Here is a 20,946-nt window from a genome sequence, read left to right as displayed (position 1 = left end):
TTACATAATTTTACTTTACTTTTTAATTTATTAAGAATTTTTTTCCTCCTTATATAGGATACTAATTACAATAGCAACAATCCGTTTTTCTTCAAAGCAAACATGCTAATTACGACAGCCTCGAGCAGACATGTCACTTCTGTTTCCCTTACTATTTTTTACAGATGACACTACTGTCAGTTAAAAGGGACGTTTTCTCAACTTTTTCTTTCGAACAAATTAAATTTTTCGAAGACCTCCTATTTGAATAAAAATGCAATCTAGCAAACAATGGAACATATTTATAATAATACTTCTGATGTTCATTAAAAAACAAAGAAACGTTCCAGAATATATACATTACATGTGATAAAACTTTACTTAAATAAATGTTACGAATATCCTTAAGAATTTATACAATATGCTTGCTACATGTGAAGTTCATCATAGTATTAGAAGAAATGAAAGCCTTAGTTACCTAATTAATCATAAAAATAAAAATTCCTAAGCAAGTTTGCATAGAATTTATTCTAAATTCTCATTTGCCGCTTCCCTTCTATAAATAGTTGGCGTTTTACTTACGTGTATTTGTCGCGAGAGTGAAATGACTAATTAAATAACCTCACAACAAACATTCGAAACACAAAATAAGTCTTATACAGATAATTATGATGAAAATTTAGACGACTCTCGAAGATTAAACTTGTTCGCTTAAGCCATCTTAGCAAATCCGGCACAAATCTCAGCATAAAGGAAGAACGTAGGAGCTTGGACACTTATTTAAAATTTCCTTTCTCAGGAAATGAATAAGAACCTAAATTTCTCGTATTTGTCTGTGCCACATCCAGTATCGTATTGAAACCATCTTCATCACACGGTTTTCACTTGCTTGTACAAAGTAAAGGAAGTACTGTAATTGTGAAAAATTTCGCGTATGATATTTCAACGAGAATATCCATTTTTTTAACCACTCCAGAATCGATTTAGTCGATAATCTGTACGTACGTATAGAATCAATGACTCCTTTTTTCCTAAAATGGACTGCGAAATGGATTAAGAAGGGATTTTTGTTGTGATAACTGTAAATACGTATTTATGTATGTATCTCGCACAACCCAAAAACAAGTAGCAGCGGAACGTTCAAATTTTGTATATGGGACTGCTATAACATCTAGTTGTGCATTTCCCCTTTTTATCGCAATACGCTATACCAAACGTACATATATGTAATGAAGCAGATTTAAGATGTAATAATGTTGTAGAAATATACTAATGGCGTAAAATGTTGATCCATCATGAAGATGAACTTGGCAGCCGAGACAAGATTAAATATTCATATTTATTTTAAAAAAACATGTTGCGGCCATAAACAACTTGCCACATTACTCATGTCTATTTCAAAACGTTTACATTTTTGATAGCTTAGCAGTAAGATGAGAGCAGGAAGTAGCAGTTCAGCTAGGCCAATCGCGCAGAGAGCAAGTAAGTTGTATTCAGAATGAAATCTTAATTCAAAAATGAGTGCGCAGAGAGCAAGTAAGTTGTATTCAGAATGAAATCTTAATTCAAAAATGAGTTAATTTCGGATATATATGTAAATAAATTATACTATATATGTACACACATTATATATATATATATATAGATATATATTAATTTATTTATATTTTTAATACATATATATATACATTTCAACGATGGGCACTTGTCTATAACGCTTTGGCCATCACTACGGCCAGAGGTGGAAATTTTAATGTGGAGGCACCTAATAGGCGGCCACCGTTACCTCCTATGAAGGGAGGACAATTTTACATCCCCGCCTTCGCCAGGATTCGAACTCGGGCCCATCGGTATCGCAATCAGGCTTCCCTAACCACTATACCGTCTGGGCGGCTCTCTCTCTGTATGTATATATATACATATGTTTGTATGCATGTAATTTAATTTTATCTAGTATTATATTGAATATGTATGTTTTATTCCGGTTAAGGGTTTTATGCCTTTACATAATCTGCATGTAATAGTTGTAGAATTAGCGCAATTTAAAAGTGTAAGTGATGGCTATTTGCTTACATGTGAAACTCTTATTAGTATAGTAAATTATGGAAGTTGGTGGACCAACTTCAGTGCCTTTCTGGCCAGTGAGACAAAACGTTAACTATAAATGTATGTACATCGAAAATGTTTGTCTTTCTCGTTGTCCCAAGATTCTTGTTTTGACGTAAAAAGTCTAATTTTAACAACAAAAATTGTTCTTTTTAAAGTACTTTTAATTGTATTTGGTGTTTTAGGTTTTTCTGTAATTTAAAATTTTTAATGAAGATGTTTTGAGCTTTCTTGTATTTTTGCCTTATCGAAGTGAGAACTGAATTAATTAAATGAGAAATACATCTCTAATGAAATTCTAGTAAATAAGTTTAAATGAAGTACAGCAAATAATGTGTATAATTTAATAGGTCGTACAAGAAAGTATGTGGTGTCCATACCAGATTTCTTTTTAGAATATAACCATGTAAACCACTTCACTTCATTAAAAAGACTGCGCTAAAACTCAGCCATATTAGTGTAAAAGAACCTCATAGAATCATTAAAATTAATAATAATAATAATAAATAAGGATGATGATGAGGAGGAGAATTTGGAAATCCTGCAGTGATAGTAAGATTTAATGCTCGATGCCAAAGATTAGTGAAATGTAAATAAATCGGCTACATAGCATTTTTTATCTTACGACACTGTACCTATCAAAATCTCAAGCATGCAAAATAATTTGCAGAATCAATCATTAATAAAATGAAGCCCATAAACACTTTGGTATACAGCTAGACCAAAGTATGTTGATTGCATAAATTCCAGGAAGTTGCTAATATTAGTTAGATTTACTGATTCTTCTTCAGTTGACACAAAAAAAGTTTCAGCAACAAAATGCTAAGCTTGAAAGAAGTTTGATAACGCTCAGATGATGCGAATGTGCTAACAAGTATAGCTTTATTTTCCAAAATCAAGAAAACTCCTGTATAAATAAAATTCGTTCATTGTGGTTTTTAGAATAAGTCTCTAGCTTCCAAAAATTGCCGAAATGGTTTGAAAATACTGATAAAACTGTTGGAAACTATTCACTTCATAATATAAAAAAGCAGCTAAAGATTGTTTTTAATAGCAGTGAAGGGAATGATAACGATTTGAAAGACAGTATGATCAATTTCTCTTTCATACAAAGTTTATACTATAAAAGAATTAGTTCTGTTGAATGTTTTTAGTAGTTTAAAAGATAACTACTGTGAGATATTGGGACACTGTACGAATATCTGAGGGAATTTAAGCATTTTGTTTCATTTCTTGTGATAATAACAAATTTTATTCATTTTTCATCGGACTTGTGCATTCAATTCATAACGAACGCGTACGCATGCAACAATATGATGTATTTGTGTAAATTAACAAAGTACAATTTAAATTCTGATATATATATAAATTCTTATATACATAAAAGACTTACATTTCGTAAACTAACGCAACAGATTTATATTCGTATCTTATTACGTAAGATATTTATCATCATATTTGGCGAACAGAAAAAAAAAGTGACTAAATAATGCAATTTGATTGTATGTCTGCGATAAGAGTTGGCATTAACGTCTACAAAATGAGCACAAAGATAACGCATATCACATATGTAAAACACAACCGATAATAAAAGCACTTCATCATTTTGTTTCATTTCTCGCTGATTTCATATTCATTTTGATTCATATTTATTTGCAGAGCATCTTGTAGTTTATCAACTAATTTGAAAAGTATTTGAAGATTCATATAAACTTTTTTCTGTAGATGAAAATCTTACTGAGTCTCGCGGCACACTTAAGACTCGATGGCAACTGACTTCTGGATATTACTAAGATGACTATTTTATATGCAACATCATGTTCGTGCAAAGCTGGGTTTTCGGTTGCCACCACGATAAAAAGTAAATATGCTGAGAAAATTCGATATGGAACAAGAAATGAGGCGGCTATATCAAACTGATTCCAAAACTTCAAAACGATGTGCAAAGCCTCAAACTTTTCAATAATTGTGGTTCATTTGTTCGACAAAATAATTGTTCAAAATATATACTGAATTAGTAAGTTTCATATCAACTATTTATGAATTTAAAATATGTGTTTAATTAATTTTTAATTCAGTTAAACTGACATCATCAATTGGACTCTTCAATAGGCTCACGTTCTATCTTTAAGCACTGTGTAAAAACTCTGGAACGCCATGAGTCAAAAATACTTTGGGTTAGGATATGTCATTTAGATATGGCACAGCCACGAGGGCTATCTGCCTAAGAGAGATGCCGGAGGACCTTTCTCAAGAAAGCTGGTTCGCATTCATGTTATATAGAGAGAAATCTACAAAAACCAACCATGCAGCCACTTTGTTTTGTTAAGATCGAACTACAGTATTCAGCGGTCCTAGGCACTCGCCCAAAGGTGGAGCGAAAATATTTGGTAACCACATTTTCTAAGCTATTTTCGCTTTTCTTCATTTTTATTCATTTCTTAAGGGAACAACAACAAACTCTTATAACCGCTCCTGCTACTGAAAGCAACTGCGGTGTTTTGTAACTATTCTAATTGTTACAAAACGATTGTTAAAGTGTAACGATTGGAATCCACGTTTCTAACGACTCCGTTATCTCACTCCGGATTAGGCAGGAGGAGACAGGTCCTAACTACCAAAGTCGGCAAAAGCCAATAGGCTAAAACTGGGCAAAGCACGTCAACTAAGCAAAAAAGCTTTAAAAAAAAAAAAAAAAAAAAAAAAAAAGCCGCCAAGCGGCTAATAGAGCAGGGGTGCCTTTCGGCTAAAAGGGAAGAAACAAAAAGCCAAAAATTAGTCTAAGAAGGGGAGAGTTATTACGGCTAAAAAGAAGGGGAACAGGCGAAATGAAGCAAAGCCTATCGACTAAAAGGGGCTGAGAGGAAAGGCTAAACTTCGAAAAAGCTTTGTAAACTTAAAACAAAAAAAAAAAGGGGGAAGTCATGACGGCTAAAACAGGAAGTGAAGGGACAGCCAGTAAAGTTACAATGCTAGCGTAATATAGGGGAAAAAAAAATTACATAAATGAACAATTAATTAAAGCAGAGTAAAATTTAAAATAAACATATATACAAACAAAATAATAATCACAACAGAAAAATAATAAGCATAATCATAACAAATAAATAATAATAATAACAAAAATAAATAATAAATAACAATAATAACAAAATAATAGAAAAATTCAAAGAAACTTATAAACAGATATACAATTTCCTGCAGGTGTATACACTACACCACTACAGTAAACACTATAGTGACTAAATAAATGAGCATTACATTGAAGTGAATGGAAGAAAAATAACAATCAGAATGACATAAACATTGTAGGATTAACGATAAACAATAAAGTCTGAGTCATTTGCATGTATAAGCTGCATAATTGACTTCATGGCATTAAGAGTAGAATTGCATTTTGCCAAAATTTCCAGTGAAGGCAATGGCGATGGAAAAAGAGTTGTTCTTTCTTTTGCTGTTATTGGACAAGACGTGATGTAATGGAGAGCTCCTGCAAGCTCTCCACTTGTCCCGCAGCCACATCTTGTGTTCTTTTTATGAAATCTTTGCATATATTGCGGAAATTTACCATGATTTGTCAAGACTTGATTTAAAATGTGATCTGAATGTATACGAGAGAGAGAAATTTGTGGAAAAAAGGCATAAGTCGAACGTCCTGTAGAGTCCTCATCCCATCTTTGCTGCCATGTTTTAAGCGATTCTTGCAGGATTTGATGTTTCGCCGAAATCTCTGAAAGTGGCACTTCAACATCTATCTGATCTTGTTGTGTTGCTCTTTTTGCTTTGGAATCTGCTCTTTCGTTCCCTGCGATTCCAATGTGAGCTTTAATCCAATTAAGCTCTAGAGAATGGGAATCTAAAAGAGTTTTTATGATTTCCTTTAAGCTAAGAATGCTTCTTTTCGTAATTTTATCACTATTTAAACTTTGAAGGGAACTACGACTATCTGTAAAAATACGAATAGGAATGTTGTCAGTTATTGTGGAACCTATCCAGATGAGTGCCTTTTTTAAAGCAAGAACCTCTGCTTGGAACACGGAAGCCGTATCATTTAATCTATAAATTTCTGAATGAACTTCGTGCCCATTGTTGTACATAACGAAAGCCGCACCTACATGTTTACCAATCTTAGATCCATCTGTAAAGATTTCGATATTTTTCTGTGTTGGAGTATTTATATACCAGGGAAGTATGTCTTGATGAGCAGGGTGCGTGTGGAAGTGCGGGACTCTTTCTTCTAAGGTATTGTACCATATAACAAGATTGCTTATTTCCAAGTTTTCCTTATAATGAATTAGTCTAAAGAATTTTCTCTCCATCTCAGCTTTTATGTCTAAAGGCATAAGGCCCGAGAGAACTTGCAGAGCTGATGTGGGAGATGTTGAATAACACTTGGTAATACATAAAAGAACTGACCTTTATATTTGTGAAAGTTTTTGCTTTTGGCGTACGGTTCCCGTGAACCACACGGGACACCCATAAAGTAATAATCGCTCGATAGCTCTGAGATAAAGTATTTTAAGTAATTTTCCTTTCTTGCTCCAGTTTTGAGAAATGATCCGATTTAGTTTATGAATTAAATTTTGTGTTTTCTCCTTTAAATGTACTAAGTGTGGAATCCATGTGAGTTTCTGATCAAGAATAAAACCCAAATATTTTAATGTAAAACTTCTTGAGATGGTAATGTTGTCCCACTTAATACGTGGAGGCGATCTATGTAATTTAGTGCCTTTAGGAAACAAAATTAATTTGGTTTTATCAATACTAAATTTAAGGTGATATTTATTGCTCCAGTGCTTAAGTTTTTCTAAAGATCTATGAGCCTTTTCTTCAATTCGCAGTCTGTTGCTACCAGAAATGATGACTAAGAAATCATCAGCATATGCTTGAATTTTTACGCCTGTGTCAAATTCTAAATTTAAAGCTGTATCAGCCAAAATATTCCATAAAGTGGGCCCTAGGTTGGAACCTCGAGGTGCCTCTTTCTGATAAGAATGTGAGATATTGACTCCATCTCTTTTATATTGTATTTTTCGGTTACTCAAATAACTTCGAACTATGCGAAAAAGATTTCTTGGACATTTGACTTCATTTAACCTTGATAGCAATCCAGGCCACCAAAGGTTATTGAACGCTGATGCAACGTCTAAAGAAATAACACAAGTATGAAGATTGTTTATTCTATTGTTATGAATTTCATTAACTAGGTTATTTACTGCATCAATTATGCTACGACCCGTTGTGAAACCATATTGTTGGCTATTGAGTATTTTCTTTGCAATCAAAAAATGAGTTAGTCGTCGTGCAATAAGCTTATCTAAAATCTTCCCCCAACCCGATAAAAGGCAAATGGGTCTGTAGGCATTGGGATTTGTAACACCTTTCCCTTCTTTTTGAAAAAGCACTAAATTAGCAATTTTCCATTCTTCTGGAAAGTAACCAGTTGCTAAACATCTGTTCATAATTCGAGTCATTAGATTTGGATTAGCAATAAAGACTTCTTCTACGATATCTATGGAAAGTTCATCGTCCCCCGGCGCTTTTCCTCTTTTTGTAGATTTTATATTTTTTATTTCTTGGGTAGTTATTGGGAGATCATCATCTGTGTCTGGAGTTATCATAGAACGATTTCTTATCTCTCTGTGTTCTTCCTTATCATCGTCAATATTGTCCTGAGGGAAGTGAACACAAATGATATAGCGTAGAGTATCTTCAACTGTGTTTGTCCAACTACCATCTGTCCTTTTAATTTTACAGAGTTTAAGGGCTTTATATCCTTTTCTTTAACTATATCGTAGTAAGTATTAAAGGGAGATTTCAGTTTTAAATTCTCCCAATAATTCTCCCAAGCCTGTAATTTGGCATTATATATATTTCTTTTATAAGCCGCCGCTGCTTTATTGTAGATTTGACGTTTATCTTTCCTATCTTGATTCCTTGCATTTTGATAGTTTTTGCGCAATTTCTTTAGTTGTCTTCTTTCCTGTGTGAGAGCATGGCTCCACCAAGTTTTTGTAGTTTTGTGTGTTTTATTAGATGGTAAATGCCTTAAATGTTGTTTAAAGAGCGTCTTTAATTTTTCTGAAATTTCTTTAATTGTAGAATTAATTTCTGCATCAGGATTCAAATTAAATTCTGAACACGAAAGATCTGTTATCTCCTGCCTTAATGTAAGCCATTGAGAGTTCTCAATTCTCAGTTTGAGTTTTGGAGAAGAAGGCCTCATATCCATGTGAATTTCAAAATTAATTGCTTTATGGTCACTTAACGTGTCTCTCGGATCAACTTCCCAATTTTCTATTTTTAAACTTTGTAGCCCTTTGAGGAGAGTTAAGTCAATCCATGAATTTCCCAGAGGACCTACAAATGTCGGGTTGCTATTTTGTTCATTAATAACTGTGAGATTAGTTGTTGCTAGAAAGTCTCCCACTCGTGTTCCACGACGGTTTGTTGGTACTGGACCCCACATACTATGTTTCGAATTAAAGTCACCGCAGATAACTATTGGAAGATCACCTGCATCATTTATTATTCCTTCTAATGTAATTAATATTAGATCAATTTCTGTGCTTGGTGGACAGTAGACCGAGATTAATATAAAATTGGGCGACCCTTCTACTTTGATTACTGTTATTTCCTCCGTTGTGAAAATCTGAATGATTGAAAAAGAGCTCTCTTTCACAATTATTGCAGCTTTTGCTTGTATTTGGTGAGAATAGATCCTATATCTTTGTGGAAATCCACTTACCGAATTTTTAATAAGGTAAGGTTCTTGTATGCAAGCTATTTTTAAATTTGGAATATTTTCAATGTCAACTTTTAATTGTGCACTTGCACTCCGTGAGTGCTGTAAATTTAACTGTGTTATTTTAACTATATCCATAATTAATCTTTTTAATTAACAGATCCATTTCTCTTTGCTTACTTGCACATTTTTTACTTACACTACAATGATTGATATCCAAATTCAAACGATAATGCTTATTAGCACGTTTGCAGTTGACACATTTTTCTTGCAGAAAATTGCATTCTTTGTTAAGGTGTCCTCTTTTACCACATTTGAAACATCTTTGTTCTCTTGTACAAGATCTTTTTGTGTGACCAAATTCTAAACAATTTTTGCATTGAATTACTCGGATATACTCACGAATGTTTTTCCTTGTCCAACCAATATTAACCTTTTGAGACTGCATTATCGACTTAAAAGCTGTGGGGTCAAGTGAGAGAACCCAATTATATCCATGTTGACTTTTCATTTTGAATTTAATTTCCATGGTCGCATCACGTAGCTCATGATTCTGTGTTTTTAGAAGTTTAGCAATTTTCTCTTCCTTAAAACCTTCCTCTACATTGTAGATTATGATTTTAGGATTAATTTTTGTCGGTTGTTTTGGTTCAACCAAGTCCTTTAATTTTGCATTTTCCTTAATTGCATCCTCCAGAATTTTAAGTTCTTCCTCTTTATTGGTTTGAATTAGAATGCCTCCTTTGCGAATTTTCCTGACACTTTTAACTCCTATTTTGAGTTTTGCAGGACTTATATATTTTTCAACTTTTTCTTTTGTATTCTCTGATGTTGATCCATCCTCTTTTGGGCAAACCAGCAGGATATGTTCGCTCTGACCTTTATGTCTAGATTTTGATCGACTTCTTTCGTGCACTGTCTTTGCAGCCTTCTCTGCATAAGTCTCTCGAATAATTCCATTGCTTTTTACCTCCGCTAAACCTTGCAAATAGTTTTCTATGTTTTGTGATTGTTCCAATTGTCCTTGGAGTTGCGCTATCACTGCATTTTGTTTTGTTACAATTTTGAAAATATCCAAGAAATAAGATCTTAGTGTCTTAGAGAGTTTCTTTGAAATATTCTCTCAAGAAAGGATACCCTCTAAATTTTCTAAGCATTCAAATGCAGAATCAGTAAATTCACTGGAACAAGAATCTTTGGAAGTAAAATTAGCAGGATTACAATCTTGTCCATTTGAAACTTTAACGCTAACGTCCTTAGCAGTACTATCTGTTATAACTGGATCTGATATATCTCCATGTGTATTACTAAAATGTGATTTTGAATGTGCTGAAATAGATCTTTCTGCATGTGGAGTTAGAAATGAAGACCTACCGCTATCCACACCTGGTGGCTTATGGTGTTCTGTGTTTTCCGTAGCTGCCATAGTTAAATAATAACTCTTATTAATCCTACTTTAAACCATTACGAAATATATAGTCAAACTAATACTTAAAAAAGGATGAAATGATGATAAATGCTACCACTAAAGGTAATAACGATACTAGAAAAGAAGTTTTACAGGGAAATTGAAAGCTAGGTAAGTATAAACTATATGAATCTTAATGATAATATATTTTTTTAGTAAGTGGAGTTGTTGAGATCCTTTTTCAAAAGAATTATTATTATTATTAAATAAATTATTAATGGGAAGAAACTAAGTATAAAGTATTTATTTCCTATAAAATTATTTTTTTTTTTTTTTTTTTTTTTTTTTTTTTTTTTTTTTTTTGCATGCGCTAGTATTCTTATCGAGAGTAACTATTCAGCAATATCTGGCAATCAAATTTAAAAATAAATAGAATTTAAAATTTTATTTTAGGAAATATCTATCACAAATTAAAGTATTTCCCAATAAAATTTATATCATATGAAAGAAAAAAGATTTAGCTATTTGAAGATAGAAAAATTACTACTTGACATTACAATTTTCATCAATAAATTTTAAATTTAAAAGTTCAAATAGGTGTTTATATGTAATAAAGTATCAAAATCTGAAAGTATGGTTTTCGACAAATTTAAAAATAATAACATCAAGCAAAAACTGGAATATATTGAATATCCTTTACAGCAGCAATATTTTTTTTTATATAGAAACTACATGACAATAAAAAAATATAAACTATACAACCTTGCAAAATAATGCAGAACAAGACAATCAGAGCATTTCGTGAAAGTTCATTTCTTAAGGGAAGGATAAAAATTACAGTCGAACCCCTATTAGTAATTTTTAACTTTGACAGAACTAAAGTTTGATCTTTCAAAATAAAACTCATGTGGTAAATATTAATTTTTCAGAATATGAAATTCTAGTCTATTAAGTTTTCTCATCTAAGAAGCCTAATCACATGATACCAAAGAATATGTTTTTATGAAATTTCGTTAATATAATAACTTTTCAGAAATATGGACACACAAATTTTATTTTTAAAGTTTTGTTTTCTTCAGAAATGTAGATCTTGTAAATTTCGTTCAATCGACCAAGCGTTTACTATACGACTATCGAGATGTTTATACATTCTATGATGTGATCAATCTTTACTCACGTGATCGGAAGACAAGAGTTTGGGAAGATTCACGCGGTTTTTCGGTTAACATAGTCTAGAAGCCAGGACAGTGATGTGCTGATCACATCAGTTGATTAGCCTATAAAAACAATCAAGATGTGCATATTAATATGAATTACATTTTGCCCACATTTGCTAACAACTGAATCTTGCACTCCAAAAATTGTTGAAATTCTGGTATGTTATATGGGATAAGTTATATGCACCGTGTCAGTGTGAAGAAGTCTCCCATAGCCAGCCGATTCTAACAACACAGAAAACTGAATTACACAGTTCCGAAATACTTACAGGAAAAAGGCAATCTGGACTGACAAAGGTGACATAAGGGTAGAAGGACAAAGATTGCTAGCGGGATAAGGGGATTAACCGACAAAAAAGATTTTAGCTGGAGTTTTAAAATTCCTCAGCTATGGATAACAGTGTTCTGTCATAATCTAGGCACACTATTCTGTGAAGAAGACTATCATCTGTCACAGAAGGATAAAGAAAGATAGTACAATGTCTTCTTACGATAAATCTGCAGAAATGTAAATCAATATCCTAGCGGGATCTATGCATGTCCAATCGGATTTAAATCTGGTAAGTGTATGGCTGATGAAAGTTATTAACTGTACATCAAGAAAGTTTCACACAAAGATAATCAACTTTGTCTTGCAACAAGCATATTCTTTCCCAAATTCTGAACGCTATATATATTACATATTCTGTTCTTACATTAAACAGAACTGTATTTTTATTTAGTAATACAAAGATAATATACTGGTAACGAAGCAATAGATTGCTTTATAACAGCAATTTAAATGCAAGGGATATAATTATTTTGTGTTTGCTTATAGTATGCATTTATGAATCATTGCTAGTAAATTTTCATACATATAAAACTACACTCATATTATAGAATCTGAAATATTGCTGTATTAAAATAACTTACAATTACCTACCATGCAAGGCCGCTCGGACGGCAAAGTGGTTAGTGAGTCTGACTACCGCAGCGAAAGACCCAGCTTCGAGTCCCGAAGAAGGCATGGATGTAATTTGTCCGTCCCCGTCATAGAAGGAATGGTGGCTCACCTATATTAGGTGCCTCTATGAAAAATAAACAGACCACCGTTTGCGGCTTTAGTAGTGGCCAACGCATATAAACGGCTACAGACCGCCATTGGGGGACGGGTTTATCATACAATTACAACTTTTTATTTATTTATTTTTTCCCACCGTCGCAATCACAAATATTTAGTTCACTTAAGACTTACTGTAATTTTTAATGTATGCAGTACTGATTTGCAATGATTAAATATAATGAAAAAAATGACTAATTACCTAGATTTATTGAAATGATGCTGAGCCAGTGTAATACGGCATTTTAAGCAACTACAAATATCCGAGCTTACCATAACATCCAGACTTATCATAATAACAGCAGACAGCTACGGAACTTCATAGAGATTATGTACTTTTATTTACATTTTCACCGTAGAAAATCGTCAGATATCTCTGCACTAAAGGTGACAAATTTAAAAATTTTTAATAATAGATCTCAAACTGATGCTAACTTTGAAAACATTTTCCAGTATATTTATCGAAAAAATGTTTATGTAAAACGGATTCGCACAAATCAAACCCAAATACTTCAAGGCATAACTGTATCTATTTAGAGACAATTTATGCAAAGAATAATTTTCTCTCTAGAAAATAAGAATTTGACAGACAAACACCACGAAATTCGTTTAATTTATTTGGTTTAGGCAGAGCACACGAGGATTATCTTCATCATCGCCATTCTAGTTTTGAATGAGAGTCCGCAAGGATGGAATTCGAAGGTCTCACGCCGCTTTTCTTTCTAACAAAACCTCTCGGAAGAACTTTCGGCTCAACGGATTTTAAATTCCATTATTCCCAAAGACATTACAACCGCAAATGTCCATGCCTTATCCTGAATTCGAATCTGTACCAAACTGTCAGACAGTGCTAATATCAACAACCCAAATAGTGTGGTGAAAACTTATACGAATAAGATGTTTATATTTCACTGTAACCATTTATTGAATTATATATTATCACTATTAAGTTAATGTTATTTTTATTTCAATAGCATTTTGGCGCCGATTTATTTTGACATTTATCCAAACATATGGCTTCTAATGCGAGTTCTAAACGGGATAGTGGAAATAAGCTGGATTGGTTGATATACAAAGATACATCACTACATACAGATATAAACAAAAGAAAAAAGGAACTGAATTCTGGATTTTTTGAGTAAATGAAATACAACAGGACACTTCAAAACAGAGTGGAATATCTTTCTTCTGTAAGAATATTATTTATTGCCTAACAAGTTAAAGTAGAAAATTTCTATTTCGTGTATTTTTCGATTTAGGATTTTAAAATTTGCAGCACATCTTTTAGAAAAAAAAATACTTAGTTACTTTATCAAAACAATAAATCTAGGGCACATCAATCACGCGCACACAGTTAACGGAGCTTCAAAAACATGCGTGAAACTTCCACTCAAGTTTCGTGAATTAACGCAAACGCACGCAAGGTAAATTTATACTCAGTAAAGGCTGATTATATTTCACTAGGCGAAGAAAAAATAAAGAAGGATTTACTGAAGCATGACAAACAATTACTGTGTCGTGAGGTGTTAAGTATCACATGAGGATATAACACGCGATGAAAAAAGCATAACCTGAAATCATTATATGAGATTAAATAGCCACAGCTGTCTTAACAGCTTGTTGGTTTAACTCTTGGCTGAACACGACACCAACCGGCCACTTGCTACACACATATAAATACACTACAGATATACACGGAGTAACATGTTTTATGAATAGATGTTTTCAGTAATTTATTGAGAAAATGAGCGAGAATAAGCTATTTTTCTGCAACAAAACGCTTTATGCTTCTTTACACACATTTAATGAGACGTTTTGACATATTACGTACAGAAAAAAATAATATCGATACATTAATGTGCTGTAACCAATAAAATAACATACAGTACAACTACACATATTGTATGGTGCATTAATACACACACATAATGTACATGTGTAGAACCATCATTTACTTCCAGTTCTGTTGCAAAAAGTCAGCCCAATAGAATGCCACCAAATCATGTGTATAGCTTTAGGTACTAATATTGTATCATACGACACTGCGTAGGTTTGGTATCTAAAGTTCAAAAACACCAGCGGCTGAGCGGAAAGTCACTGAACACTAGTAGTTCAGTCCCGGGTTCGACTCCTGGTGAACGAACGCATTGGCTTCATATGCGTTTTCCTGATTTTACCCATGTGTAACGTGTATACAAGACAGTTTCCATTAAAACGTTTTCCACGAAGGAATCCCTCTCTTTAGGCAGACAGCCCTCGAGTGCTTTGCCATAATTGAATAAAGCAAACTTACAACAATTCAAGCGATATTTAATCTTCATTTTCTAAACGCTCTACCTAGACTAAGCCTTCATAACATTGCAGGTTTTACTACATATTAGCATTAATTTAAGAGTATTTCGTTGCAATTTAAAGTTACATTCTCGATCTCGGAGAGCCCAAATATTTCTTTTAGTGTAAATTAAGAGTAATTGCTTCTTCCTTTCAAACTATTTCAGGTTACGAAAGATTTCAAAGGAAAATTTTGTCGTTGCAAAGCACCAAAACCAGTACCTGGAAAAAATAAAAAAAATGGATTTCTTTTCTTTCATTAAGAAGTTACACTACCCCATTTTGTATCAGAGCATAGTATCTCTCTAATATAAATTCTTGCTTTACATTCACCTTGATGGCACTTTTTCTTCATTGACCCCCTTACATTTTTATGCGTAATATACATCATATAATATCATAAAAATACAAATAACGTTTTGAGAAAAATGGGTTTATTCGAATTATATTTTGTATTATGATTTTTCTTTCTTGTATGAAGTAAAGGAAGTATTGCAATCGCGAAAGATTTCGGTTATCATATTTCAACAGAAATATCCATTTGACCGTTCCCGAATCCATTTGGACGATTTTTTTTACGTAACGTCTGCACGTACGAACAGAATAAAGGACTCCCTTTTACAAAATGGATTGTAAAATTAATTTTAAATGAATTCAAAAGGAATTTTTTTTTGCCATGACGTCTGTACGCAGGTATGTATGTATCTAGGATAACTCAAAAACGATTAGCTGTAGAACTTTGGAATTTTGTATATAGAACATGGGATATATATTGCACCTTAAGTTCAAAAATATAAATTTTGTATATGGAACATACATATATATGCATACCTATACCTAACCGGCTTAGAAGTCGTTACTCGACATTTATTTCGCAATTGCGGGACGTAGTCATATACTTCCAGATACAGAAATGTTTTAAATGGCAAAAATATTCATATTTGGACAATGTCAAATTTAAAAAAAAAAAAAAAAAAATTCGACAGATATCGAAATCTTAACATTTAATGCGATCTCCCGGTTCCTATATTATATTTGGGAAAGGTTTATATCCGTTATGACAAAATAAAATTGGAAGAAGTTTGACTCCCGTAAAAGAAAAATTGACGGGATATTTAATTTCAAACTTGCTTTGAGGAATCGGTTAATTAAGTTACAATAGGTCGAGAAAATAAACGAAGAGCAGCAAAAAACGTGTATAATTTAACAGGCAGTAACAAGGACGTCATGTGGTCTCTGCATCAAATTTTTAATTTTACAAATGTAATCAGATTTCCAATTACAAAATGACAGATTCTAGTTGGACTAAAATTCCATTTCATTAATGAATTTTAAATTCCAAAACTTAACAGCAGCCATGTATTTTGAAAAAGACCTGTGCTTGAACATCCTTTCTCAATACAATCAAGATCAGACAGATCACAGTTCAGCAATTCTATGAACCATATTGGGCCCATTAAAAATTTTTGTGTTTTAAACGAGAACATTAAAATCGTCTTTTAAATTTTGTAAGCAGCTTGTACATAAAACTTCATCTACTGAGGAAGTTTCGCGTTTTTCATATATATTTTGGAATTTCCTTGTGTTCTCGCATGTTAACTTTTTATACTGCACTTTTTGCATAAAAGAACTATATATTTAAAAAGTATTGTCTATTTTAAAAATATATTTAATAATTTTTGTGTACTTTTTTCTTATATTTATTTTATATGATTTATTCCTTACTCTACACGATATATCTTTATATCAATAAACAATTAATTATCAATTTTACAATATAAGTAATTTTTAATATATAAAAATTATATATTTAAAAATATTAAATAATTTTATGTGTAGTTCTTTTTATATTTATTTTAAATTATATCTTCCTTACTATATACATGATATATCTATATATCAATAAACAATTAATTATAAGTTTTACAAAATAAGTAATATATATATATATCTATTTGTATCACTGGGATCATGCAACCTGCTACGTTTCACTTTCTGTGTGGGTGGGTGGGGGAGAAATTTAGGGTCAAAATACATTATTTTCCCTTTCGGCTAATCTTCCACCGGTTGCAAAGACTCCAAACCTGCATGTTCGGCTACTGAACCCTTGGTCACCATTGAACCCCTTTAAAATTTCATCGACTCTCAGGGTTCAGTATCGGTCTCGTTATTAACCTTTTCTATAGTAAAAGGTTTCGCAATCACGGCTTCACGAGATACAGGTAGGGGTTCCACGAGATAATAATAAGAAATTATGATTAAAAACTTATTTTTATAAACCCAAGCTGTGGAAAAATTAAATGTTCTTTTTAAGCTAGTTCTGGAACCCAGCTTACGTTAAGTGCTTCACAAAAAGTAGGATAATTTCATGAGGGTTTAATGTGTCGCTTGTTTTCGTTTTTCATGAATAGGTCAGTTTAGTTCTTAACTGACGTTTTTGGTAAGGTTAAAAGCTTTTTTGGACATTTTCAGTTTTAAATAAGCAAAATATTACTTTGGCATAATTTAGAGCTCATCATTATTTTCTTGGGCTGAAAACACTAAATGTAACGAATTCTGGATAATTAAAAAATTTGGAAATTAAAATAGCAAAATTTAAATCTTACTTCATTTATATTATTTAAGTGCATGTCACATGACAATGAAAGACTTGATTTGACAAGAGAAGTGCTTAAAATCCCAATACTTGTAAATTTTTAAAAAACGCAAAATAACATTTGCATTTACTACTGGATTTTGCGTATAACAGTTTTCAGATCACAATTAGTTATAAGTATTGTATTTGTGCAGATTCCGTGGTATCATAAAATTCTTCAATTATTTCAGAGGAAAAGGATAAGAAAAATTGTTGCAGTTTGCAAAAAATTGGAGAAAATTTTTCATTGTAAATTTTACAGTTTTCAATCTTGTTTTTACTTCCTTTTTTTTTTTTTTCCATTTCATAATTATATCAGATAAAAACATCATTAAGAACAATTGTGCCTCTCAAAAATCAGAAGTTTCTGTTCTGTGAACGGCACTTTGGTGAACATTACAATGACAGTTTCTGTAACTTTTTCTAATTTATAAAGAACGTTGCTGGATATGTAATTTTTCTCTAGGACAGTAATTTCTACAAGTGCAAATCACAATTAGAAACTTTTCAGAGTTAATTACTTTCTTTCAATCACAAAAGCTTTATAAAAGTGCAAGGGGTAGAACAATTATGATCTATTAAAAACTGCATCATTCTGTCCCTCCTTCTCAAACCACAAATCTAGGATCTATATATTTCACCTCATTAGGAAATGTCGCAACGAATAATTCTTCTTCGCAACTCTCCTTCACCTAGTGGGACTGCCATACCCATTTCTAAAAACATAAAAAACTTATAACTGCAATGAAGTCTTCCGTTTTCTAATTTAGTCTTAAGTGGACCTCTGGAAAGTACTACCGCATGCCATCGACCACTTCACAACACTAAGAATAAACAGAGTGGCATACTTACCAGCGTTTGGCGCCTTTGCTTTGAACGTTGGTCCTACAGGTGTTCCGGGAAAAACCATGCTGCACATTTTGGAAAATATCCGAATCTTTCACAACATGCAGCAAATCAAAGAGAATAATCCTTATTTTGGAATCCTTATTTTCAAAAACTTTGCCTTTTGAATCAATAGTTACTGAATTTGTGTATCCAATGATCTGCTACAGAATTATCCAAACAAAAGTCTTCTTCAAATGATCTAAAGAAAAATAATTAATTATCCCTACCAGAACGTTTCTGGATAAGTTATCCTTAAGGAAGTTGTATCTAAAAATAAACCACGTTGTGCCCTCTGACGCAAACGTCCTTCACATGAATTTCTCCAAATATTAAAAATTCTTCCCTATTTTTGAAAAATTTTTCCAGCTTTCAGGAAAACATCATCTGTTAAAAAAAAAACACCCCTAATATTTTTCAGTTTTCGAAAGTCATAAAGGCCGAAAAACAAAATGCGCTACAAATAATAATGCTTCTTTCAGAGGCAAAACAGATAAATTCGTACGATCCGCGGTCTAATCATCGCAACTAAAACAAAGTTCGAAATTAGGGTGTGCCCGAAGAGTCCTCTAGATGAAGATAACAGCCACATTTGGCTGTTATTCGTTATTGGCGACAATTTTCAACACACACGGGACGCATATTTTTTTGAATGAAATGGCGCGGAAGGATGATACATTTGAATGACGCTTAAGACCTGTAATTCACAAAAAGAATAAAGAAATGGATATTATTTTAAGCAACTGAGTAACCAGCTATCTTTAAATAGTCACAGTTTCGAAATGTATCGTAATACATCAGGAAGCATGCGAATAAATATTTTTAGTCATTCTCTTTCTAGTTTCAAGACACAATTTAGTACTTTAAACTACCATATAAATATCATAACGAAAGGGAAAAGAATTGTTATAAAAATATTTACTTTTTATTCTGTTTAAACATTTTATTCTTCCTAATATCAAATAAGAATACTTTCTTTTTAATTATTCAAATAAAAAACTAATACGCACAATTTCTGCAGAGCTATCCTTCCTGAATTCTGGACTAACAAGTAATGTATCAGTGTAATTTCAAGATTAACTAATTATTTACTTAAATCCTGGAAAACACTCGGTACGAAAGAAAAACCTCTATGATAGATTTTTTAAGGGAAAATGACTCATATTTACATTAAGCATACTTACACTGGACGGGAAAGAAAGAGAAAGAGAAATAACTTCATCCAACTAGGCTGCTGAGCCATCGTGTATTAAATCAAAGGCAAATTATCAACATTCGGCCACTAAAAGTTTCACTGATTCACTGGTTCGGTTTGGTGTGTATCGCAAAACACCCCAAGGTATCTTTCTAAAGGGAAGGAAGTCTTCGTGGAAAATTTATTAAAGGAACATGGCTTGTAACCGCGTTACACATTTTACTAACTAGGAAATATGAACACTTTTATACAAGTCTTATGCTTTAAACTACGTAGGCCTACTTTACTTCCTCCTTTACAAGATATAACAAAGCAAGATACAGTGTACTCTCGATTATCAGGGTGCGGATTATCCTTGCGTGGAGGCGCATGTACATGCAATCTGTGCGCGAGAGTGAGTAAAAAAACACACCAAGCTAGCTCTAAAAACCGATGAATTAAGTTTAGTTTTAACGATTACCTGGATTACTCGATTACCAAGCGAAGCAAATAGACAGTTGCATTAGTCTCGAGACAGTAATTAGTCCGAGACAGACCTTCTGATGAAACTTTATTAGGTTTCGAGCAAAGATGGGGCCGAATCCACTGATAAAATACCCTTCGAAAAATGCGCAGTGAAATTCGACAATTATTTAGACGTTCTCAAAAACAAGATAGAATAATTAATTTTTTAAAGAAATAAACACAAACAATATGCGTGCAACAGGTTGGATCATCCGTGTTTTTCAATTATCCATGATTTGCTTCCCTGATATTAACCTGGATAATCGACAATACGCTGTAAAGCTAAATATACAATATTTAACAAAACGTGTATTCGAGAAATCGTTTGAAAAATATCGTATGCACTTCATAGAACTTTTTCCGTTTTTCGATATCCCAGTTCCTTTTGACTTTTTATAAATGAAAACCGCATGTTTGACTTAGTACTTAATCTTTTGTAAATTTATAGGTAAACCTAATTTTTTTCCCATTTTATGTATTTTTAAGAGCTTTTAAAAATTCCAATAGCGTAAAAAATAATAATAAAATATTATGAAACGACAGTGCGACGATTTCTCGTTAGCGCTATACCTTTTACGAACTGGCAAACAATAACATGTAAATTTAAGTTATTCGTTCTAGAACTCTAATTATTTGTCGTTCTTCTCTTTTTCAATGATTCCAATTTATTGAACTTTTTCTTAGACAAATTAAGCTTGTTGTTCATTCACTTACAAAATTTTATTATTTTTTAGTAAATTTAAGTAATACAAAAGGATTAATATAAGACAATTAAACTGTTGGCCATTAAAATTAAAATACCATGAAGAAATACAAATACCGAAAAGATGTTTATTGCACGT

The 20,946-nt window shown here is 32.4% G+C and overlaps 1 protein-coding gene across 1 annotated transcript in view; it reads right to left on the bottom strand.

Annotated features, from left to right (window-relative positions):
- LOC118200102 (uncharacterized) overlaps positions 1 to 18,943 on the bottom strand; it is a 140,949-nt gene extending 122,006 nt beyond the window's left edge. The window contains exon 1 of the mRNA XM_035372026.2: positions 18,373 to 18,943. Within this exon, the coding sequence (XP_035227917.1) occupies positions 18,373 to 18,439 (67 nt within the window). The 5' untranslated portion in view covers positions 18,440 to 18,943. The remainder of the gene's footprint in view (positions 1 to 18,372) is intronic.
- Positions 18,944 to 20,946: the final 2,003 nt, after the last annotated feature.

The sequence above is a fragment of the Stegodyphus dumicola genome, chromosome 8 (assembly GCF_044657685.1).
Source record: "Stegodyphus dumicola isolate Sdum_Otavi_A_Nest chromosome 8, ASM4465768v1".
Lineage (NCBI taxonomy): Eukaryota > Metazoa > Arthropoda > Arachnida > Araneae > Eresidae > Stegodyphus > Stegodyphus dumicola.
This window is presented reverse-complemented; position numbering and strand designations above follow the sequence as displayed.